The sequence below is a fragment of the Amblyomma mixtum genome, chromosome 2 (assembly GCF_055824585.1).
Source record: "Amblyomma mixtum isolate Tamu chromosome 2, ASM5582458v1, whole genome shotgun sequence".
NCBI classification, from domain to species: domain Eukaryota; kingdom Metazoa; phylum Arthropoda; class Arachnida; order Ixodida; family Ixodidae; genus Amblyomma; species Amblyomma mixtum.
The window spans coordinates 149049687-149074896 of NC_143013.1; the positions used below are offsets into that span (position 1 = coordinate 149049687).

Genomic DNA, 25210 nt, shown 5'->3' on the forward strand with positions numbered 1-25210 from the left:
TCCCGAATGGAAAAGAGTGATTTATGTTGACGAATTGAAGCTCTTGTCTTGCGGGAATGGCGGGATTACGTTTTATACGTCGCCTGAAATGCAATATATATATGGATCCCGTTCTCAGTTTACCACGTTCAACTGCAGAGGTGGGAACGTAATGGCAGAGAGCTGATTCTCTGGTCGCAGAGTTTGTCTCTGAGTGTATTCAAGGAACCATGAGCGAAGAGCTTTATCAGGGCATTCTAGAAAAGGTTATGCTTCCAGAGACACGCAACAATATTTGATTTCAATATGAGCTTCAAAAGAATTACGACCTAAAGCAGTTTTCTGCGCTTGTGAAAGATTGGACGAAGCTGATGACGGTGTACCTTATAAAGTGGTTGAGCCATCCTACCAATATTAGTTCACACGAATATATTTGGATAAGCGTCGTCTGCTGTCTGAACGAGAAAAAGCCAGCAGCGCCTAGGATAAAACTCAGAAGCTGCAGCAAGCGGGTACCCTGGGCCAGATGTTCACTGACAGCTTCCTGCACTACATGCTTGAGCGGGAACATGCAGTGCCTGGCGTAAAAGACTTGCTTGGGAAATACTGTGCATTAGGTCCCTGTGAGAAGGCATTATTGAAAATTTTGCCTCATTTTGTAATAAAAACAGATGTAATCGCCGATACCTTCACGCAGCACAGAAAGCAGCTGTTCAATAAATTTGCTATGGGAGCAAATTGTCGCGGAATGTTGTGATAAACATTTTTTCCTATTGTGTAAAAAGTCTGCCATCGTCATCCCATCAACCTCTTGCGCAAATTTTAGTGCGCTAAAGAAGTTAACCTCGAAAAACTCAAATATCATACCTTTTTGTTCAGTACTGTATTTCCACCCGAGCAAGAGGGACCAGTGCTGCCCGAACCATGGCCAGGGTTTACACGATGGAAGGTAGGCGGGGTCTCGAGCTCCGGGAAGTGGTAGGCCTAGCGAAGCTGCTGATGCAAGCGCAGGGCAGAAGCAGAGAACGAAGACGCGAAGTCCAGAGTCACCAAATTCGTGGAGACGAATCGCAGACACAAGTCATCGTGGTCCGGCCGCAGAAGACGATGACAGCTTCAGCACACGTGCCAAGCACGCGCAGACTGGATTTCGTGGCTGCTTAACTGCATGCCGGCGGCACGCTGTCCCGCTCCCGCCGGGCTGAGCGCGTCCAGCCAAATATATCTGTGGTGACCCGACGACGACTGGAGTCTGCGATTCGTTTCCACTATGGTTTTCACAGAAGGCGGCCTCGATGTGCTTGCTGATAGCAGTAAAGTACACGAAAACCCTGTGATTTATCACGTTTCGTCTTATCGAAATGGCAGCGGCTTCAGTGTTACAATAGTGCTACCTATTTCAAAACACCTACTGCAGCAACCACATGACCAGCTGAAATCTATTCTGGCTATGCTTACCTACACCAGACATTCTTCAGTTTTCATGCGAGCACAGTTACTTTTCTGCCATCACAAAATGCGGCGCCAGTACCAACAATAATGGCAGCGCACTTGCAGTTTAATATGTGAAAAACCGCTGTGCAGCCATCGCGGCCGAGAGTTCATATACAGAGCATCGATGGCTTGGTCTCGGGCTCCGTGCTTCACTTTACTTTCAGCGCGCTAAGTTTCTGATTGGTGGCAAACTCTCCGATGGTGACCAAGCACACTGTGCCCTTTCTCGTGCAGTCCGTGGAGAACGTGCTGAAGAAGCTACTGAGCATGAACGAGTCGAATGCGGTGGCCCTGAACCTGATCACGGCGTCGCCGCACGAGGACGTTAGCTACTACGGCCTGCAGCTGTCCTCCATTGAGGACCATGGCTCGGGACATGTCTGCATCGTAGCGGCCGACGGTGACGCACTCTGCCTTGTCTCAAGCATTAATACAGAGTACGTGGCCGCCAATGTCGCCTCTATACAGTTAAACGCAGACATGGGGAACACAACGAGGGGTTAACACGGAAGGAAGTCTCAGCATCAATGGAGCCTGCACAGCATGGTCCTCGTTCGTTTCTAGGAACACTATGCGTACTACAGTCGAACCAATAAAATTTTTTTGATGATATAGTCAGAGAAGAGTTATACAGACGGTTTCTTACTCATTCATAGTCATGAAAGTGAACTTCGAAAAAAGCATGAGGAAATTCGATCAAAATTAGCCACATTTCTATCAAAAAGATGTATGAGAATGCTGCAAAACGAACTTACAGTGAAATTAGCCAATGAAGCGCAAAGTACAAAAGAAAAGGCGCAAAATAAAAAAAATGTCTTGCATAACAACCATTTTTTATCATCGAACAATCACTTCTCTACATCTATTGGACGAAAGTTTTTTGTGCGTGAACAGCGTCATCTTCGGCTACGTATGTAGGAACCGAAGGCCTCCGTGACTGATTGACTGCAAAACTTTATATTTAAAATATGTACTATCGGCAGCAAAAGTCTGCGGGACGCGAGTTTTCGGAAGAACATTTATTACAGCTCTACCTCGCGACCAAATCGCCTGGTATTATTACCAGAGGAAGGAACACGTATGTTTCTTGACATCTTCATACTTTTCAGCGACTGGCTTGGGACAACTGCGGCGGAATAAATTTTTTTCCACATGCCCACGTCCCGTAAACTTTTGCTGCCGATAGTACAGGGAACGAGTGGAGCTGTCCTTAAGCGGCCGTCCCTTACAAAAGCTAGGTGGGCTGCTCATTACCGGAGCCCATTCGCTGTAGCTGCTGCTTGGGCGCGCCCGTGTTCCCACTTGGGCGCAATGAATTCTGCAGTCGGGCAAAACTCAAGAAAGAAGTGGAAAATTACCGTCAAAGCCCTCCAACCAATGGCGTGGACCATTGGTCATGTTGTTGATGATAATCGCCTTGGATCTGCTGGCCTGACATCGCAGGGTGTTACAGGTGAAAGGGAATTAACCAGTGCTTAATCGGATTATCCTTGGCGTCATAAAAATCGGTTGACGCTATTGGCGGAAGAGCTGCCTTTGAGGGGCACCTTCTAGTTCGTTCTTGAGTTGTGTCCGACTTCGATGATTGTTATACCCGAGAATGTGACTTCTCTGAAAATGTAATATCAACGTGCTCTGTTAAAAAAACACGGGGAGTGGACACGATGCATTTGCCTTTCTGGACTCCTCTCTTTGGGAAAAAGCCAGGCTGTCCACGAGTTCCTCGAACAGCAATTTCGTCCATGGCCCCCGATGTCTGAAATGCCGTTCCGGGCTAAAGTTAGAGCCATAGTTTCATCGCATGTCCGCTTCCCGCATCGCTCGCCAAGCCTCTACGCACTCGTACCCCTGCTCATGCTGGCCAGCCGGTAAATGTGCCTTTTCTAGGTCAGTGGCGACATGACTGAACTAACAGTGGGGATTATATTACACCCGTAAAATGTCCTCGATGCAGGTGTAACACTGAATCGATCAAGAATTGAGATCGTGTGACGGAATTAACGAGAACTGTTATCTCCTTTGATGCACGAAGCGATATGCGATATGCAGGAAGGCAGGGGTTTTACGCAGGAAGGGTAAACGCTAATATTTAAAATAACTTAACAATGGTCTGCAGTAATATATGTATGCCCTACACGCGCGGGCGGTGTGATCGCAAAACCGAAGCGGAGCATAGTGATCGCGGCGGGAACAAGCAAGGTAGACGCTTACGCATGTTGGGTAAACATTATCGGTGCAGCGCATACGACGAGGACGAGGTGGCACACAGGGGAGGGAATAAGCAAAGAGGAAGAAAATGAACCACTAGTTAATCTTTCGAGCTGCGGTTGTTCAGTCGCCCCAGGTGTTTTTTAAAAATTCATTTCGTTATATCCGCAGTGGGTAGCGGGCTCTCTAAAAGGGCCTGCGGAATGTATTACCGCAAAAGACAGTTTTATTTGTGCAGCTGGCGTTTTGTTATCAGCCTGAAAAATCTAAGGCCCTTGATGGTTTATGGTTTATGGGGTTTAACGTCCCAAAGCGACTAAGGCTATGAGAGACGCCGTAGTGGAGGGCTCCGGAAATTTCGACCACCTGGGGTTCTTTAACGTGCACTGACATCGCACAGTACACGGGCCTCTAGAATTTCTCCTCCAAAGAAATTCCAGCCGCCGCGGCCGGGATCGAACCCACGTCTCTTGGGTCAGCAGCCGAGCACCATGACCGCTGAGCCACCGCGGCGGCACCTAAGGCCCTTGAAAAGTGGTGGTAGTTATTATATCCCATTTACGGCTACTGTCAAAGTGCCGAGTAAAAAGGACACAGGCTGAGATGCCTGCTTGTCCACACGACCAGCTATTGCTTACGTAGGTGCCTTGTTCACAGGAGATGTGATATGCAAGACATTTCACGCTTTGGAAGAAATGAAGCGTGTTGATGCAGCGCACGATCAGACGCACCAGTCAAGGATCAGGCTTAGGCACTGCAGTGCCGCTTTAGCAGTAACCACCGGGGAATCAAGCCTCCAATAATTCAGCAAAATGTTGTTTCGTGAAGAGTGCAGAACCAAGCTGCAGCTGCCCATTTAAGCGTTATAAAAAGCCATGATGCGATGACAGCTAAATCACAGAGCTTGGAGTTAGGCTCCGTTAGCACGCCAAGGGAGCGCTTTTTAAGGTTGCATTCCCACAGCAAAAGGCCACCAGTGGTCCATCGGGGTTAATGCCTACTTTTTTTTTTAGCACAAAACGTAGGAAGTCAATATAGATGGCTTGTTGAACTCACTACAAGCGAAGTTCTTATGATGAATTTAAAACCTGCAGCTAAACCTATAACCGGTGTTCCGTGCCGTAGTGTGATATTTGTGACTTACCTATTGTTCACAGCGTACATGCATGCGAGTCCGCTATGCAGAGCCACGGTTTTGAATGGCAGTGGCGTTTGCGTGCCTTGTTCAGGTTTGGCGCCAACATGGTGTCCAAGGTGACTGGCATCTGGTACAACAACGAAATGAACGATTTCTCGACACCGGACGCGAAGAACGTGTACGGCCTAGCGGCGAGCAGCAACAACTACATCCGGGCCGGTATGCGGCCCGTGTCGTCGCTCTGCCCCGTCGTGGTGGTGGACGCACACGGAGATGTCCTCTTCGCGGCCAGTGCCACGGGCGGGCAGCTCATCATCTCCGCACTTGCACAGGCACGATCGCATATTCCTGCAGAAATAGGGCTTGCACAGTTATCGAGCACTATGAGCCACCTCTTCGATTTTCCTCCTTGGAATTCTCCCAAGGGAAATGAAGAAGGATGTGCAAGTTTTATCAGCCTGGTGGCTGCAATCAGAGGCGTTAACAGTCTGAAACGACAGGCAGGATAGCTGAGTTAGCACTCATACGAGCTCTTTATTGGATGCGCGCGTGTCTTAGAACCATAGCAACTCGTCGGCGGTGATGGCAGTATTTTCCCCTCCGAAATTGCCGGGGTCGAAATACCTACCTCTGTAGAACGCACATAAGATGAACGCGACTTAGAGATTTGTAGATAAAACACCCAGAGCACCGTAACAAAGCCGGTGCTTTGTCTTTGAAAGTCGTTTTAGATTTACTCTGATTTGCAGCTGAGGTGGTCCGTCTTTTGCTTTGCATATGCTTTCTAGTATATCATATTGGATTGTGCTGGATTGGAGTATATCGTTTGGATTGTGCTCCGCTCCAGCGACATTCCAGCGAATGATGGACGCAGTCTTATCCGGCCTTAAATGGCAAACTTGTTTAGTATATCTGGACGACGTTATTGTGTTTTCCCCAACGTTCGAGGAACACCTCCAACGCCTTTCCACCGTGCTACGGGCTATAAGATCTGCCGGCCTCACGTTAAAACCTGAAAAGTGCCACTTCGGTTACGAAGAGCTCCTGTTCCTGGGCCACGTCGTCAGCCGTCGAGGTGTTCAGCCCGATCCCGCCAAAACTGCAGCCGTCGCCAACTTCCCTACTCCATCCGACAAGAAGACAGTCCGGCGTTTTTTGGGACTCTGCGCCTATTACCGCCGATTCATTGCAAACTTTTCACGAATTGCTGCCCCGTTGACGCGTCTCACCCGAGATGATGTCACCTTCGCCTGGACAGACGAACAGCAAAAGGCATTCGATGAATTACGGCACCGCTTGCAAACAACGCCTGTGCTTGCCCACTTCGATGCCCATGCCGAGACCCTGGTTCACACGGATGCAAGCAACGTAGGCCTCGGCGCTGTGCTCGTACAGTGGCAGGATGGCGCTGAGCGAGTAATCGCGTACGCAAGCCGGACTTTGTCTCGTGCTGAAACCAATTATTCCACCACCGAGAAAGAGTGCCTCGCTGTTGTCTGGGCAGTGATGAAATTTCGCCCGTATCTTTATGGCCGCCGCTTCCAGGTCGTGAGCGACCATCATTCTCTTTGCTGGTTGACGAACTTGCGCGATCCCTCCGGACGCCTTGCACGTTGGAGTTTACGTCTACAAGAGTTCGACATGACCATCGTGTATAAGTCCGGACGCCAGCACAACGACGCCGATTGCTTGTCCCGTTCGCCTATTCAGTCGACGAACGAAGACGAAGAGCCCGACTTCCCTCTTATTGCAACTGTCGACGCAGTCACTGTTTCGCAGCGCCAACGTGAGGACCCGGGACTCGCTCCACTCATCGACTTCCTGAAAGCGCGTACTACGGAAGTACCCCGTCCCTTCGCCAGAACGCACTCCTCGTTTTGTCTCCTAAACGACGTGCTCTACAAGATCAACTTTTCTCCCACGGGAAGGGATTATCTCCTCGTCGTGCCAGACACTCTCCGCGACGAAGTCTTGCAGGCATGCCATGATGAGCCCACCGCCGGTCATCTCGGCTATGCTCGAACTTTGGCTCGCATTCAAAAGAGTTTTTACTGGCCCAAACTTGCGGCGGCAGTGCGCCACTATGTACGAACGTGCCACGATTGCCAGCGACGGAAAATACCGTCTGTAAGACCAGCTGGTTTACTGCAGCCTGTCCAAGTGCCCGGACTTCCATTCGAGCAGGTTGGCATGGACTTGTTGGGCCCTTTTCCAACTTCCTCCTCGGGCAACCGGTGGATAATAGTCGCTACCGATTACCTCACGCGCTATGCTGAAACAAAGGCCCTCGAACGAGGCACGGCAGCCGAAGCAGCGAAATTTTTCATCGAGCGCATCGTCCTCAGGCACGGCGCCCCGTCAGTTGTCATAACGGACCGAGGCACAGCTTTCACGGCCAAGCTGCTGGAATCCGTCATGCAGCTGAGTGGCACTACCCACCGTAAATCCACCGCCTACCATCCACAGACGAATGGCCTTACCGAACGTCTCAACAAAACTCTCGCCGACATGCTGTCTATGTACGTGGACGTTGAACATCGGTCTTGGGATGACATCCTACCGTACGTCACATTCGCGTACAATACGGCACAACAAGAGACAACGCGCATGACGCCCTTCTCTCTGTTGTATGGCCGCGAGGTGTCCACCATGCTAGAGGCCATGTTGCCCCATGACGGTCGTGACTCCGAAGCTGGTACCGAGGACTTTACTCAGCGCGCCGAAGAAGCACGGCAGCTTGCGCGACTGCGCATCCGGAACCAGCAAGGCCGAGACGCTCGGCGTTACAATCACCGCCACCGAGTAGTGACCTTCGAACCGGACGACATGGTGTGGGTGTGGACTCCGATTCGACGCCGAGGGCTTTCCGAGAAACTGCTAAAGCAGTACTTCGGTCCGTACAGAGTGGTCCGTCAGCTCAGTGACGTCACATACGAACTTCTTCCAGACGGCTCTTCTACTTCTCATCGCCGCCAGCAGAAGCCCGAAGTCGTCCACGTCGTGCGAATGAAGCCATACTTTTCGCGCGAGCACCGCTAGCAGCCTACCACCACGCCATAACCGCATGCTTCTTGTGACCGTTCATTTTCTCACCATCCTTGCTTACGAACTGCTTATTTTCTGCCATGTTCTTCTGAACTCCTTTTCTTACCTTCTTTTCTTGCGCATGCATCGGGTCGATGTTTTTTTTTTAGGGAGGGGGGTAATGCCACATTTCCACAAGCAGCCACTAGGCGGCTGCTCTTCGCATGTCGCGTGCACCGCCGAGTGAAAGAAGAAGAAGATCGGTTCCGGCTTCCTCTGGGTGCTCTTGGCTTGTTCTCCGGTGCCGTCCACGTCAACCATTAAAGCCTTTCGGTTACGAGCCCCAACGGCTACGTAACAATATGCATCTCATTAGGATTAGCTTCTGTCTTTATTGTCCTCCTGTCATTGCATCAGTCAAGACTGCATTTATCATCATCACCAGCCTGGCTACTACGCGCACTGTACGGCAAGGGCCTTTCTCAATATCCCTCCAGTGTCTCAGTTCTATGCCAGCTGCTGCCCCCTAATCCCCACAATCTTCATAATCTCATCCGACAGACTCACTTTCTTCCGCTCGTTGCTGTGCTTTTTTTTTCTTGGAATGCGGTCCGTCTTCTCTTGGAACGACCACCGGTTATACTGCCTTCACATTACATGGCCCGCCAATGGCCAATTCTTGATTTTGATTTCCGCCAGCTTATCACTGACTCACGTTTTTTTTCCTAACCCACGGTGCCTTTTCCCCGTTTATTAACGTTACACCTAATATCTCGTTTCCATGGCTCGCACTGCCTAGATTTCAGTTCAGCCCTTGTCGCTAGCCTCCACGTTCCCGCACTCGCCGCCACCGCCCCTCCATTCCAACTCCCTTAAGTACCGGTAAAATACAGCTGTCGTATATTTTTCATTTGAGGGACAGCGTTCAACCGCTATTCGTGATCAAGAGTGTCTGCTAAGTGCACTGCACTAAAATTAAATTCTTATTTTTTTCTTATAGTCAATCTCTCCTGACACGGATCTGCCGCCACTACCTGTCCTCAGAATACGAGGTGTTTTTTTTATCTGCACAATTTTTTTTAAGCTTATGGATTATACGTCATCGCGGACATAGATACCTGGTAGAGATAAATAATTAGCGAGTGAACAAAATTAACTCATCAGTTTTTTTATTTGAAGGCCTCGCCTTCCAGGAAACGGGGTCCGCGAGCAAGGGTTCCGCCCGCCCAGTGACGCACCACACTCGTCATAAAAGGCAGCGGTTTATCAATGCTTTCAAAGGGGCACAACAAGAAACGTTTCGGCGGAGTACAGCATGCCGTCAAAGCTCTTGTGAGAGCAATGCTATGGCTACAATAGAACGGGAGCCTACACCTAAGCATTGCAGAACAACATCACACTGAGACGCGAATGGGACGAAGGGGTACAAGAGACCCGGCTACTCGCTTAGCAGCCACTCACGCAAAACAGTTATTCCATCTTAAGGGATGCCACTTCCGAATTCTGTTTTCATCCTGGTAAGGGTGAAAACAGGCGTCACTGAAGCTGGCGTCGCTGAAGCATCAATGTAACATCGCGCTTCCAGAGTGATTTCCATTCTCTCTAGACCCCAGAAAATGTGACATATTTGTTTTGTGGCTACTGTCACTGCAAAAAAGAACCTGAAAAGATTGCCTCGAAATTACCCGCCCAGTAAGCAGTTCTTCGAACGCAACATCATGAGTCTTCAGCCGTTAAAATACCTGCTTGGCCATAGCACTACCCTGTAAACAATGACGGAACAGCTCCGAGAGAGTAAATTTATGGGGTAGACTTGGCGATTAGGGGGTTAGACGTTTGAAGGGGACACCACACATTCCTTGTGCGCGCTTGTGATGGTGTCTAAGCAACAATAATGAGTTTGCCTTGACAATAGTCTTGGATGGTGTCTAATTACCAATATTTGGTCTTGACAGCGACGTTCCGTGTCTCCGCATGAACATATTGGAGTCAAGTGGCTACTACGAATACTTTTCGCGGCATTGAAAATGGAGCATGCTTTTCAAACGATTGTGTGATTTCCTCACGGAAAGGGAAATGGCTGGAATAGGCCGCAAATCGAGGATTTCACAGCGTAATAAGGACGCTAGGGAGCGTTGCCGTTATCAATCCATTTACAACACCTCCTAAGTTTACTATGTGTGACCGATCTAGGGACATGTCTGCAGTGCAGTCCGTTTTCTGCATTGCACATAATGCTGACTGAAGGAGGTATTACAAGCCAGCGCGGTGTGTTTGAGGCCAGTGCGTGCCCAGACCACTTGCGCATCTGCGTGGTATTAGGGGATGTTTACATTCAACCAGATTGCTTCTCGACGCCGTTCACGGATGATGCGTATGCAGCTAACTTGTGAGCCATTTTGTAGCGGACGCCTTTCTGAAACAATAGGACTTTACTGGGAAAAACTTAGCTGGCTATGTGCCATTAAACCCAACACAACACAATTTACTGGGAAAAAGCGCTATCTAGAAGTTTTAGGAAGAAATCGTAGAACCCGGTTCAAAGGATACTTCAAGCTGTCCAGATATCAGTGCGGGTTGGGTTGCTGAAATCGGTGCGTGCAAACAGAAGTTAACAGTTGCGTTTTCGTGACCACAAAAAAGCTTTTTTTTTTATTCGGGGGAGAGCGTGGGGGAGCCTAATTTTTAACTCTTTCCTGTTCTACGAGCACAGTCCAGTGTTGAGCATGCCGGCACATTTCGACCTGCTTATGAAAAGCTCCTTTCCCCCTTCCGCTCGCCGCCCTCAGTGTTCTTTTCTCTTCTGGTCACAATGTTGACTGTAGCGTCAGTCGAGAGTTTTTTTCTTCGCTGTCTTCTCGGTACTGGCACTTTGCCCAGCAGCACTCGCTGGCGTGATAATTTTAGGCGAAATGAAAACTGTCACCCTAGCTTGATTGTTATTAGCTTTCATTCGCTTGTACTGCTTTTCTTTTGTAGTTTCTTTTCGAGTGAAACGGTGGCAATGCTCAAAGACACTGTATTTTATATTGCTGGGAAAAAACAGCGCTCAGACAAGGGACAAAGAAAGAAGACAACAGGACTAGCTCAACTAGCTCAACTCTCCATTTTATTATATTTCATATCGTCTCGAGAGTACATAAATATGAAGTGCGATTTGTGCGTCCAACCAATCAAAAATGATGCGGCTAATTTCACTGCCGAATATCCACTGCCGAAAATCGCCGCAACGTTTCATCACAGTTGAGTTTCCCTCTGAGCCTTGTAGAGGGAAATTACGTTGATGATGATTATTGAAGAATGCTTGACGTCTTGCCGATTCGATATTGCTCAATCACGTTGCTAGAGGACACTTCTAGAAAGGTAAGCTTTTTATTAACAATTAATACAATAAAGAAAGATACAAGCAAGCAGACAACTTACATTTAACTGACTCGTAGTTTTATGTGACGAAACCAGCCCTCGGTCCCACCAGAGCAGCTGGTTTTAAAATCTGTCCCGACCTCGGTGGGGACAGTAACCAATCAGGTAACTCTACAAGCATCCACCCAATAAATCATTGGGGAAAGGAAAACATCACCAATCAGCAATTGGGAGAGAACAACACAGCCAATAAATGACTTTGGAAAGAGGATAACTCATCTCGACAAACACTCTAAAAATACGTACACTTTCCATCATCAAGATTTCGTAGGATTCTCCCTTCCTCCCGCAAGCTTCGCGAACATTCTCGCTTTCCCACAGTGCAGGTTGTTTCAACCTCTGGTAAAGCCTGGTTCTAGGAAAGTCACCTCAAGGCCCATCTGTTCAGTACCCTCACTTACAAACAGTCTTCATGCCTGCAGCTAGCGTGGCAATGTCCTGTTGACCGCGCCTCAAGCTGTCAACGCGCACCGCCATAGACATAGGACAAAAGCCACGCGACGCGACGCGGATCCGCCTTGCCGCAAGAACGTACAGAGGGATGCGACCTGACGTATACGTTCCTGGAGGGGATTTGACCTTTCCCTTATTCTCAGAATCCTCCGCTGTTTGGCTCCTCTCATCCCGCTGGGTAGCGAGTGAGACTCACCCCCTTCTCTGCAGTTGTGCGGAGGGGAGAAAAAATACCCAATGGGCATTCCTTTATCATGAACCCGGGCGCGCCAATCAATGCACAACACCATGAGCTTCACTATCACCATCGGCACGGAACAATCATTTCTCGCGCTAATTAAAACATCAAATATTACCATTTTGGATATCTCTTTCTGAGCTGTAATAGAAATGCGCCGAGAATAAAAAGAACAACACGAGACAAGACTGTACGAAGCGCATCGTCCGGTCTTGTCTCGTGTCGTTCTCTTTATACTCAGCTCATTTCTACTATAGCTCAAAAAATGAAATACCAACTAGCCCCAGTTGTCGCATTGTTAGCTTGCATATCTTCTTGGGCGTCAAAGGCATCACCATGTCTGATGCTATGCATGAAAAAAAATAAAAACCACATCCTTGATTTGCGACGCTGACCTCCTTCAAGTACATGACGGAAACAAGAATCCTCTGGCGTTACCGAAAAGCGCACTTGGTTTTCGCGTCCTTTCCTGGCTGGAGTCGGGCTTGTGCAGTTCAAGAGCTGGGCCAAGTAGGTCAGGTTTTCGCGCGAGTCCGGCCCAGTCAACAAATTACGGCCAGAGCACAGCTTTGCAATGCGGACACCTGGGCACAGGAAACAAACCTGAGTCCACTGCAGCACTCGAAATTCCATCTTACAGTAGTTATTGCCGAGAAGCGGATAGTCGTTGTTTCAGTAGTAAGCATTGTAACTCTTGTGTATATGAAATCGGGCAGTGCGGGGAGCGTGGCAAGAGACATCTATCTATATTTTCATGACTGGCAAAGCGAAATTTGATAGAAGATCTCAGAAAACTCGTAGCGGCTCATTGCATTCGTGAAGAGCCTGCTCCCGTGCCAACGGTGAACTACAAAAGCAACGAAAGATTGCCGCTCCTGTGCCAGCGGAATCCTCTGCTTCGGTTGTCCAAAGACACCGGCATGATGCCTTATGCTGCCTCGAGCGCCCTCAGTAGTGAATATTTGCTTCCCTCAGCTGTCAACAACATGAAAATAGCTAAGCGGGTATCGTCGTCGCGAAACTCACGCGACCGACTTCGCTGTCGCGTCCACCCACCACTCAAATCCAGTCATTGCCACTCACATCCACTCACAACCACTCATTGCCACACCTGTCCACTCACATCTGTTCATCAATCATGTAACCTCACCACTCACCTCTACTAACGCTCACATCTACCCACTCGCACTCACACTCATCTCCACTAACACTCACATCCACTCTCACACTCATGACCACCCATGCTGACATCAACTGACTCGCACTCACACTCACGTCCGTTCACACTCACAACCGCTCACCAACACTCACACTCACAGACGTGAGTGTCAGTGTGAGTGAGGCGATATGAGTGCACTCATAGTGCGCCGACCCATGTGCCCTGCTCGGCTGTCAAGACCTAAAGACTCAAAAGGCCTTGGTTCTGAGAACGCGGGCGGTGTTGCTTGCTAGTGGGTCCCCGGAATAGGGGCTGCACCTAGTATTGAGTGGAAAGCGCCAATAGTACCCTACCACAATCACCTGTCTAAAATTTTAATACGCAATAAATGTTTTTCACCACCACCACCGCCCGTACGCACCCAGCCGCCCTGAAGAAAGCGCGCGCAGTTTCAGCGGCTAAAAAGGAACCCTGGAGCCCAAAATATCTTAGGGGCCAAGATTATATCGCGAAATTGAAGGATTTTAACACGAGAGTGAGCCAAAATTTTAAGCTTCCTTTATAGGCAACGTGGTTTGAATTATCCAACGTCACAAATACGCATTTGAAAGCTCGATAAGATGGCTCTGCCTCTGTGAACGTTTTTAAAATGGCGTCTGTTGCCTTTAGAAGGCAGCAAATGCAGACGACAATTGTGTATTTTGTGACGTAGAAGCCGGGAACGTGATCTCCACGACGATAATGTGCGCAGCGGCACTATTTTAAAAATGGTAAATGTGGGATAGACAACTCAACGAGCTTTCAAACAATTTTTTTGACGTTCGAAATTCATTCATTTCATTTTCACTTCATTTATTTATACTGTCTGCCCAGATTACGGGCTATAACAGGAGTGGATAATGAGGTATAAAAAATTGCAAAAACACAAACATTGAAACGGGCACAAAATTCGGTACATAAAGCGTTCACCACTTATACAAAAAATAAAACACTGGCATATATTTCATGTAGACAATAAAACATCATGCAGCTTATCTAAAAATTCCCTAAGTGATTGTGTGGTGACAACAGAGTTTGGTAGCATATTTCATTCCTTAATGGTTCTTTGGAAAAAACTAAATTTAAAGCAATCATTCCGGACTCTGGGCATTGGTATGTACAAGCTGTGACGATGGCGTGATATTTCTCCAGTTTTAATTTCAAAGTACTTTGAATGGTTTATTTTCAAGCTGCGATTAATAATCTGAAAAAGAAACTTGAGCCTGTCACATTTGGTTCTAAAATCGAGCGCTTCCAAATCAGCACGTTTACACAAAGACGTTGGAGAATCAGAATGTCGGTACCTATCAAATATAAACCTAGCACCGAGACGCTGAATTCTTTCCAGCTTAGAGCAATTGAATGCAATGTGGGGGTCCCAAACAATTTTTCTATATTCGAGAATGGGCCTTATCAAGCGCTTAAAAACCAGACATTTGATTGAAGGGGTTGCACTATACATATTTCGTCTGAGGCTCCAGAGTGCTTTTGAGGCCTTGGAACATGTATAATCTATGTGTGAATTCCAACGTAAGTCAGAAGTAAGTGTTAATCTAAGATATTTGTATTTATTGACCCTGGTTATTATTCTATCAGTGATACTATAACTATAATCTGAGATTGTTTTCTTTCTTGTAATGGTCATAAAAACTGTTTTATTTGGATTTAATACCATCTGCCACCTTTTGCACCATTCGTTGATTTTTTGCAAATTTAGATTTAGTTCAACATGATCTTCCAGAGTACCAATTTGTTTTTAAATGCTGCAGTCGTTTGCATACAATCGGACCGGTACACTGAGTTAGTTAGGCAAGTCATTGATGAAAATCAAAAACAGGAGCGGGCCCAGGACGCTGCCCTGCGGAACGCCGGAGTCTACTGGACTAATGCTGGATTTATGAGCATGAACTTGAACATACTGTGCTCGACAGGAAAGATAGGACGTAAATCACTTAGTTATCGTTTCATTTTTAAATATACATCTGATTTTAAGTAACAGTTTAGGGTGCAAGACTTTATCAAACGCTTTTGCGAAATCTAAAAATACTATGTCTGTTTGCATACGGGAATTAATTGACAAGCAGATGTCGTGTACAGTTTCAGTGAGTTGTGTGTTTGTGGAAAGTCCCTTGCGAAAGCCATGCTGATTAGCAAATAACAAATTATTACAGTCAAGGTAAGTTAATAAATGTTTGTAGACTATATGTTCAAGTATCTTAGAGCAAGCACAAATGAGGGAAATAGGTCTAATTCTCAACGTTCGAAGTAGGACCACTTTTAAGCACAGGCACAGGCACTATTTTCGCATTTTTCCAAGCAATGGGAACACAACCAGTGTTGACAGACGACTGAAAAATTTTAGCTAGAAATTTGGAGGTCCACTCTGCATATCTATATAAAAATTCATTCGGGATTCCATCTCGGCCTGGACTCTTTTCGGTGTCTATATTCAAGAGCAAATTCAGGACCCCTTCCTCACTGATCTCTACATCCGATATAGGAGGACTATCCGCAGGCGAAACGAACTAATTTTTGTTAATTGTTCATTTGATTAGGGAGGTTTATTCAGTAAGTTATGTCCGTTACGCTGCAGAATCTACCTGCACGAACTGTATTGTCGTATCTCCCACGGAATTTGAAAGAAAAATCTCAGGTTAAAGAAAGAAAAACCTGATATGTTTTACCTTACCAATTTCATTGCTTGGCTATCTATCCTAAACTGCTGTTGCCTTCCGAGCCCGTTGAACATTACTTCAAAATGGTATACGAATTGTAAATCGAAGCTTCATTCCTGCAGTCATTAAATAAAAAGCGTTAATTATCGTTACCCATTGATTAACTTTGAAGAATGGTAGAAGTGCTGCAGACTAGGCCATGCAGATTAGCCTGAAGAGGTCGCGAAAGGTTGCACCGACGCTGCAGCCCGCAGTCGTGATAGCACCGGACTCCATGTTCGGACCAGTTGACGTTCTGTCAGTGAGAGCGTTGTTAACCGGAGCAAGTGCCTGGGGTTGTGGCTTGAGGCCTGGCCAGAGACACCTGGTACTTCACTTTCGCCGGCGTGAAATTTGTTACGACCCCTGTCAGCTACCTAGGAGCCCCTCTTGAGTTCTACCCGCACAGTGGCCCGTACTGGAGGAAGCAAATCTGTGAACTGAAAGAGAAAGCCGATAACTGAAAATCATGGCAGTGGTCAATGTTTGCTTAAGCCGCGGTATGTAATCTTCTTCAAATGTTCTGCAAATGTATGTTCTTCAAATGTTACATTGTTCAAGGGTTGATGTGCAGAAGCTGCATAGAATTTTCGCTGTTTTTGTGTGTGGATCTTCATGGGAACGGACAAGCAGGACCAACCTCTTTCGGAGGATGGGTGGTGGAGGACTTGGTCTAGCGCGTCTGTTCTTGCGCCAATTAATAAAATGTTTCATGTTTTTCAGAGACATAAGAGATCCGTTCCTCCATATTCTCTATCACTTACGCCTAGGGCAATCTCTCCCGGGTATTGTAGTGTCTGCTGACCGCATTTCAGTAGGTACCCACGGGTTTTTACGAGAAGTGGTATTAGCTTGCCATTTCTTGACGGCACGTTTCTTTTTAGATTACTTGTTGAATGTGAAGAGGAAAAAATTGTACAAGGATTTGTGCGATGTAATTCTCTCCGATCCGTTGTACAGATCACTGTATTCTTCCACACCAGGCAAAAATGCAAACAGAAATACAAATACCTGTGTTTCAACATCAGGGATGTAGAATGTACTTAAAAGTACTTGAATGTACTTTAAAAAGAGAGTGCGGAGGATGAAGGTTCCGGCAGGGGTTAAAACGTTCTTATTTAAGCTTCACACTGGGACTTTAGGGTTAAAAAAATGGCTGGATCAGAAAGGAATCTTTGTGCCTTGGAGCGTACACTGCATTATATAAAGAAAAGATGAGACATGCTAACAAGGCTCGTTGGTTCGAACGGAATAAAAGTGCGCCTAGGTAATGCGTTGAGGTCTTTGACTTAGCGAAGTGTGTTTGTCTACTGATGCGTAGAGAGTAATTACGAGTATGCGAATCTTGAAACGCGACCCGATAACAATCGCGTTCTACTGTACAAGGCATTTCAATTAGTGGCCATGAGCTGTAGCACAGCAGCTCCGTCTATGTTGTAGAGATGAAAGTAAAGCTGAAAGAGAGATGAAAGTAGAGATGAAAGTAGCTCAGCGCAAGCTAAGCTACATTCATCTCTACTTTCATGCGATAGGTGGTGTTATGACCGTTTTCGGTTTTAGGGTCACTAATGACTATTCTGATTCATTTTGGGCTTATGGAGTTCTACGTGCCAAAGCGACTCAGGCTATGAGGGACGCCGTAGTGGAGGGCTTCGTTGATTTCGGTGACCTGAAGTTCCGTGCACTGACAACGCACAGGGGTTGTGGATTAGAATTTGGAGGAAACCTTTGAAGGCGTCAACTGTTCCGAACGTGAAGCCCGGCGCTAACACGACGGTTTCACCCCTGCGGCCGGCAGCGCGGGTGCAACCCTTCGCGATCTCTTCGGGCTTCAGACGGGCAGGTAACGATGACCAGACATGTGCGCGTCATGTTTCGTGCGGGTGTCAACCATTGCGATGCCATGGAACTCATGCCGCCCGAGCGCCTGTGGTTTACGTGTCTGTGTGTTGTTGTGGTCAACGAATGCGATGCCAACGAAGACGAAAACCTTCACTGCGGCTTCTCTTTCTTTTTTATTTCCCTACAAACGTCCTCCCTTCTCTCATGGCACGGTTGAGGTGTCCACTGATATGTGTGAAGGCTAGTGCGCCTTTCATTTCATCTATAATTACAATCCCAACGGAGACGGACAACGGCCAATTCAGGCAGCAGCGCTCCTGCAGCCCATTCGTTATCTCTTCAGGAGGCGGATGGGCTGTTTTGAGTGGCCTTCGAAGGACTCCGAGCGATTTGTCCAACGGGCAAGGCATCGCGCGGAACGGGCGATGGCGTTCCGCGGAATCCCTGGCACCGCTGCAACACGCTGTCGCATTCCACTCTTAATGGTGAAGCTCAAGCGTCCCCCAATTTTTTTATCTTGACAGTGCTCATCTTTGGGACGGAAACTTGGAAGGAAACGAAAAAGTTCTAAAGAAAATTAAGGACTGCGTACTGCATTAACACATTCTTGGGCTAGATGTTGGATACTTCATTCGGCAAAAAATAGCGCCAAACCATGCAAATCAGAAGAAAGAACGGAGACGAGACCTAGGCAGTGAGCTACGGGAAGGAAAAGGGTGGGTGTAACGCAAAGGGCCAGGAAGAGAGCAGAGCGGGTCTGAAAGAAAGGCCAGTTAATGACATCCCAGACAAAGTCAACCTGAAGATATCGGCATGGGCGAGGAATGTGATCCGGATCAAAGACTTCTAACGGTCTCATAAAGAGGCGAACATAGCAGGGGGCGGCAGGAAGTCTGTTTGTCGGGTGTGATTGGGGTTGTTTCCGAGACAAGAAGGCAGCAGCTGGCGGGGGACCCGGCTATTTTGCGATAAGTGGCAGGAGCCTAGGTCCTGCAATGGATAGTGAGGTAATCATAACAATGAATGCTCGCTGCTTCATTGAGATCTCCCCTGCAGGTGTTGACGCCATCTAGTGCGATAGGTGCAGGAGGCTCTTTCTCTAGGCCCTCCCCTCACTCCGCATTACTCCTAGCTGCTTCACTTCTTACGTCCCACATGCTGCACCTTCGAGGTTGTGTGGGTCGTGGGACTGCCACGTGATCAAAATGTGCAGCTCCCTCCCTTTCCATTTCAAAGCTCTCCCATTTTTCGGTAGTTGTTGTACGTTGCGTTTTGCAGCACTAACACTTCTTCGTAGATATAGCGGAAGGTTCCGAGATCGAAATCGGAGTGCAGTAGTTTTAGGCTGGAAGGCGGCTCACACCACTGAACGCCGGCGAAGAGTTGCGGCGTCTCACAGGTGGCTTGTGTTCATGTAGTGGCTCTGCCGGTAGTACGTTGTCACAAGAATTGGAGTACTGCCTGGGCGCGACCTTTGTAGATTTTGATATTTTTTCCAGGAAGCACTGTTTATAGGCCATTTGAACACTAGTGAGTGTCAACGCTTCCGATTTTATCAAGTAACTACGTCATATGTGACATTACTTTAGGTGGGACAGCGTTTCCTGCTGGGTGAAAACACACAGTCACGTCACACATGGGCCACCCCGTTCCCTCTCGTGTACAGCAGTTGCCTCTCGCGTTGCCAGCGCAATAGCTAGAAGTGGCCGTCATGGGTTCTGCGTCTTACCCAACAAGGTTGAGCAGTGGTCAACTCGTGTACCTACCGGAGCTACGGCGAGGCAGAACTAGCCCCAGATGAGTTACGCTGCACGCGCGGTGAAGGCTGGTGCAACTGTTTCTGTGTTGACGAACGGTGCACATTGACGATGCAGTGACACGCGGCGAGAGCACGACGCGAAGGTCTATACGTACTAATGGACAAGACAGTGACGCCATTGAGTCGACCTGAAATTCCTAAATGTGGGGTTTTGGAGTTAGAACATCAATCCCTCTTTTTAGAACCCAAGTGCGCCATATGGGAACAATGTAACTCGCGCTGCTCGTCACGTGAACTCCCACAAGGAGCAGTGGCAGTTGCGCTGACAATAACAGGCTTACTAAGGCCGAAGCCTTTAATGCCTCATCGTTGTAAGCAGAAGTTTTCGACAGAAATATCACGCTTTTCAATTGGTCGAAATGGTCGTGACGTCACAGTGCGCGAATTTCAAAAGGGAGCCAATTGTTCTTTGCCTAGTAACCATGCTGCCATTTAAAGGGATGGTATAGTGATGCTCCAAGTAAGTGTGACTTAGTTTAGTTAATCAGTTAATTAACCAATTAGCCTAATTAGCCTTTTTAGTCAGACCAGAAAGATAAAAAAGCAGTGTAGGAATTGGCATCGAACCAGGGTCTCAGGATTGCGAGACGAGCACGCTAACGACTCCGCCATGCCAGCATTTTCTTTTTTTGTCTTTATTGCTCCGCCATGCCTGCACGCATGAAGGTTTGAAATGAACAAAGGCGCGCCTAGTGAATACGGTGTCTTAGTTCACTCCCATCTTCCTCCCTTCCCTTACGGCGAGGTTCAGGTGTCCGCCGAGATATGCGAGACAGATAGATTTCCTCTCCTCAAAAACCATTTCACCGACGAGCAAGGCTTACAGCCGAACGAGCGATGGCGTTCTTTGGACTCCCTGGCAGCGTTGCAAGACGCTGTCGGGTTCCACTCTTAGAGGCCAAGCTTTACGTCTTAACCGCACATCAGTGACACAAGCAGCAACACCGCGCTTAAGGCTTCCGCCTCACCGCACTTTAGGTCACACAAAGTGCCCCCTTGAATTTTTTGACCTTGTTGCAAAGAGATGGCCGCTAAAAACTGATGCCGGAGAGGCCAAACTATGTTCTCTTTTAGTTGAATGTTGCCGCAAGAGCAGCTCGTGCGAAGAATGTGCGAGTAGTTTTCACGCTGCCGGCGCAGGTGCTGACGCGCAGCCTGTGGATGGAGCACACCGTGAAGGAGGCTATCGACGCGGGGCGCCTGCACAACCAGCTATTCCCGCGTGACGTCGTTCAACACGAGGAGACGGCAGATCTGGTAAGCGCCACCCGTCCGTCTAGCGCATGTAAGCTGTACGACAAACCGTTGCCCACACTTTTGGTGCGAGTGTAGTAGGGAAAACTGGGGACACACTTAGGTCCGCCAGTTGGGAACATGTTTATGATTGTCTGAAATGACGGTGCTAGGCTTGCTGTGTGCGTCCTACGGCCGCTTGATGACGTCACCCGATTTTTCTTGCCATTGCTGGGATTTTCTGTTACGTCTGCTAGCACACACATTAACACAGAAGAACAAACTAACACATGCCGTCGGCTATGCTTTTAATGGGAATAGTAATGCTTTCGCATGAATAGGAAGTAGCAACTGCGGCCTGGTCGCCGTTAGTGCGAAAAACAGTGGGATGGTGGTGGAAAATATATTTATTTGTAAGGTTGCGGAGGAGTTCGGTCTGGGAGTGGAGCCCTTTGTCCAGGGCTCCAGCGGCCCTCGTGGTCGCTGCAGCCCGGGCGACCAGCTGGCTCTGATCAATCAGGGTAAAGGGGGTAGTAGCGCTGGAGGTTAGTGTCGGTGCCCGTTTGAAGTTGGCGAAGGGAAGTGGACTCCTTTCGGCGGAGGCAAGGGTGAGCAAGGGGTATTGGGGGCGTTGGGAGCGAACATGCTGCAGAATCTCGGAGCAGACCGCGGGTATGGCGTCGAAAAAAGTTCCGGTTCAGAGGAGGCGGCCGAAGGGAAGTTAGCCCGGTAATAAAGAGCGCGGGACGAGACATGCGACTTTTGATCTCCCTCAAGAGCCATGTGACGCGGTTTCCAGACCAGAGTGTGAGGCGAAACTCGCGCAGCTAGGTGGTGATGGTGCTAAAGATTCATTGACTATGTGCCAGGAGGTGTTTAGGCTGAGGCCCTATTGGCCCAGGTCCTCATAACTCTAGGTGGATGTCCTGTTCCGGAGCCCCAATGGCGTCTAACGCCACTCGCACCCTGACGACCAAGGTCCGTTGGGACTGTCGGTCATGGCAGCTGAGCAACGCCGTCTCCCAGGCCTCCCTATAAGGGTGGTATATGAAGGATTTGGAGTTAGTTGACGGAGGACTCGCACAACAGTGCGGTCTGCAGTGAGATCGCGGACGCTGCTGCAAGCAGAAACGTGGTCAGACAAGATATAGTCACAGGAGCGGAGCTATGGAGGATGATGGCGAGGGCCACTGCGAGTTCCTCGGCCACATGAGGACTCGAGGAGTGAATGGTGGCAGCCGTGAGTAGGCGACCGAGGCGATCGATTACACCCGAGTTGAAAGCAGGTAGGGCGGGTTAGGCGCCAGCGTCTGCGTATGTGACCGTGTCAAAGGACCCTTAGCGACGTTGCAGTTACGAACACGGGCCATGCGGCGGCCAGCATTAAGGACGGGCTGCATACGGACCGGGATGGGAGCGACGACCAGCGATGAGCGCAAGGAGCAAGACGAGTAGTTAGGGAAGCGAGAAAACTGGGCGGAGGACCGAAGGCCGAGGTGAGCGAGAAATGGTCGTACAGATGCGGAGAGAGCGGGAGCTTCAGTGATCTCTCGAGCTGTGTTGTGAAGGCCAAGTGCGAGGAGAGACTGGGTGGACGTGGACTCCGGGAGACTAAAAGCAGCTCCATAGATTCGACGAAAAAGCGCGCTACTTCTCCCTAGTGAGACGCAGGTTGAAATGTCAAGCAGCGCTCCTAGTCGTCGGCATGTGGTTTGGTCTCTCGGGCCGCAAAAAAAAAAAAATATAGTTAAGTGCACACTGGTGTATGTGAACGCAAACACGCCATATGTGCGATGCTAGTGGTGAAAGTCAGCTTTGTGATGCCATTTCACATTTATAATAGCGATTAGGCTTTGTATTCTGTAATACGCCCCAGGAGATGCAGTTCTTTCGTTTTTTATGACAACTATGCACACACCTGGCTTTTTTTCTGCAAGCGAATTCAGTACAATGTGGTTGACAGTTTCTTGCAAATGTCTTTCTCTAAAAATACGGCTTGCGGTATTTTAGAGCTGTAGTTTTAACGCGATAACGAGAAGGATCCTGTTAAGCGTACAACCTGGCGTCCTGGTTGGTGTGTCCAGAAAATACGGATTGGTCTGGAAGGTCTTGACGTCACACGGGTAGCTGCCTAATTGAAAGGTTAAAGGGAAACTGCATAGGTTTTAGAAATCAACGAGCTTAAGAGGGTCGAATGTGTGAAACTTACACGTAAAGCATGCGAAGTCTTTTTGGGCTAGCACTTGAAATAGTGAACTAATCGCTGATTAAAATATGGACGCCCTTTAAGCTTCTCTGCAGTGCACAACGCCAAGTGGGGGGCGCATGATGACGTAATTGAAGGTATCGGTACATTTCCAATGCACAAACGCCTGCTTTGAAGGAAAAAAGACAGCGTCACCGAAGGCGAACCTTGCCGAGAGTTGTTTGGCAGCGTCTAAAGCGTCAGGGCAGTGTGTGGGGGATGACAGCGGTAATTTGAAATCATACCTTCCGTGACGTCACAGCTAAGTTTCCCTGCGCTCCTCCGGTGCATTGAGAAGAAGCGCAAAATGCAATCGTCGATTACATCACTATTTTAAATGCTAGTGCAAAAACACTGGGCATGCTTTACCTCCAGCCTGCATAGATTTGAATACTTGAATGTCGCGAAATTCTCAAAAAAGTGCTGCAGCTGCCCTTTAATAGAACATTATAAAAATTGTCAGTTTAATTTGCAAAATGATTCGTACATTATTATGGCGTTTGAGAATGTAAAGCAAATTAATTGCGCTGAAAAGAAAACTGGGATAATTAGATTCCAATCAAACCTGTCACCTTCGTTTCGCGAGTCAAACAACCTACCTCCAGATAATCGAGGGACGTTCGTTCGACTTTTTTTAAGGGAGGATTTTTGCATCTTGTCCGGAAGTGCCCGTGTCTGCTAAGTGAATCTTTAACAGGACACTGGGCCGTTGAAAGGACCCATTAACGATAATGTGTCGTACCTTAAGATGGATCTTAAGTGTCCCCCGAATTTCTTCTGCCTTGATCTGACATCTTGTGCATTGACGAAAGCAGCGTGTCGCAGCAAACTCCCGCAGTCCCCTGCGGTGCCTCAGAACCTCACAAGAGGGCTTTAAGTCACAGGAGGCGACCAAGAAAACGTACCTGAAAGGTCTTCTGCTCGTCAACGAGCGGAGAGTGGAACGAGGACAGGGATCACAGTGCAGGTGCATTGCTAAAACAGAAGGAATTGAAAGTGGAACCGCACTTTATTCCGATATCTCTCGCAGGATGTTCTGTACGCGTTGAAAAAACGCGGCCACAAGCTGTCGCCCTTCGCGTGGCTAGGCACCGTGGTGGCGATACACAGGAGCAGCCCCGGCGAGTACACTGCGTGCGGGGACTACCGCAACCTGGCCATCGCCTCGGTAGACGGAGGCCAGCCCTCCTAGGCACACGCCCGCGGTTCACCCAGCGAAGCACGTGCCACCCGTGCGTCAAGATCTGCATTTAAACTCAAGCCGTCCCATGGTCCTCGTCGTGGCAGCCATTTATTTTTTGGCAATTACGCACACAAAAATGTATACGCACTGATATCTTGAGCCTGCTACAAGTTTCCTGCGGCGGCACTAGCCGGCTTTGAGCCTTTTTATTTCAAATCGACGGACCTGCCCAATTAAAGCAGTTAACGCAATATACTGTTCAATAGGAGAATGCAGTGTCTCTCTGTAGGGAGAGGGGGAATGAAACTTTGGCTACCGCGTTAGAGGCTGTTTCGAGACCAAATAAAACAACCCATTCTTTGCACAAAACAAGTGCAAACAATTGCATGCCCAGTGTTTTTATAGGAGCGGCGCACAAGGTGGCGCCATCCAAGTTTCCCCGTTTTGTTCGCTGAGACACTCTTGGCATGTGTCCTGCTCTTCTCCGGACGGAGGATGATGATGATGATGATGTCCTCAGACTTAATGGCACATACCCACGGCGGGGGATTGACCAGGGCGGGGGAGACGGAGGAGTAGCGCGAACCTTCTTTTTCTTCCTCTTAAAACATGGCACATACCCACATGGGGGATTGGCTAATACCCCTGTCACACGGCCAGTTTGGAGGGCCTTCGATATTTTCCATCGCCATCGAACTCGAGGGAGTTGTGCTGCTACACGGCAAATCTCGATAACCTTTGAGATGGTTCCCGTGCTTTACTCCAAGGATGTGAGGCGCCACAGTCGCTACTTTCGATTTTGCGCAAATAAATGTCTTTATAAACCCAGATTATAATGCAGTAATGAACTTTATTGTAATCAGAGAAAGCTTGTAGCTATTACTAAAGGCTTGTTACGTTTTCCTCTAAGACATTATCTTTTGTACAATTTGCTGTGGACGTTTTGTAACGCTCTGGAAACACTGACACCGCTGGCGTTTCCGTGGTCTGTTTGTTTCCTTCTGCTTCGTGCAAAGGTC

General features: G+C 48.3%; 1 protein-coding gene across 1 annotated transcript; it reads left to right on the forward strand.

The window, feature by feature from the left end:
• Positions 1–1671: 1671 nt before the first annotated feature.
• Positions 1672–24230, forward strand: LOC149361232 (scoloptoxin SSD20-like). The gene is made up of 4 exons (XM_089568028.1): positions 1672–1910; positions 4911–5151; positions 20671–20787; positions 24039–24230. The coding sequence occupies exons 1-4, from the start codon at positions 1672–1674 to the stop codon at positions 24198–24200; spliced, it is 759 nt and encodes a 252-aa protein (XP_089424154.1). The 3' UTR covers positions 24201–24230.
• The last annotated feature ends 980 nt before the right edge of the window (positions 24231–25210 follow it).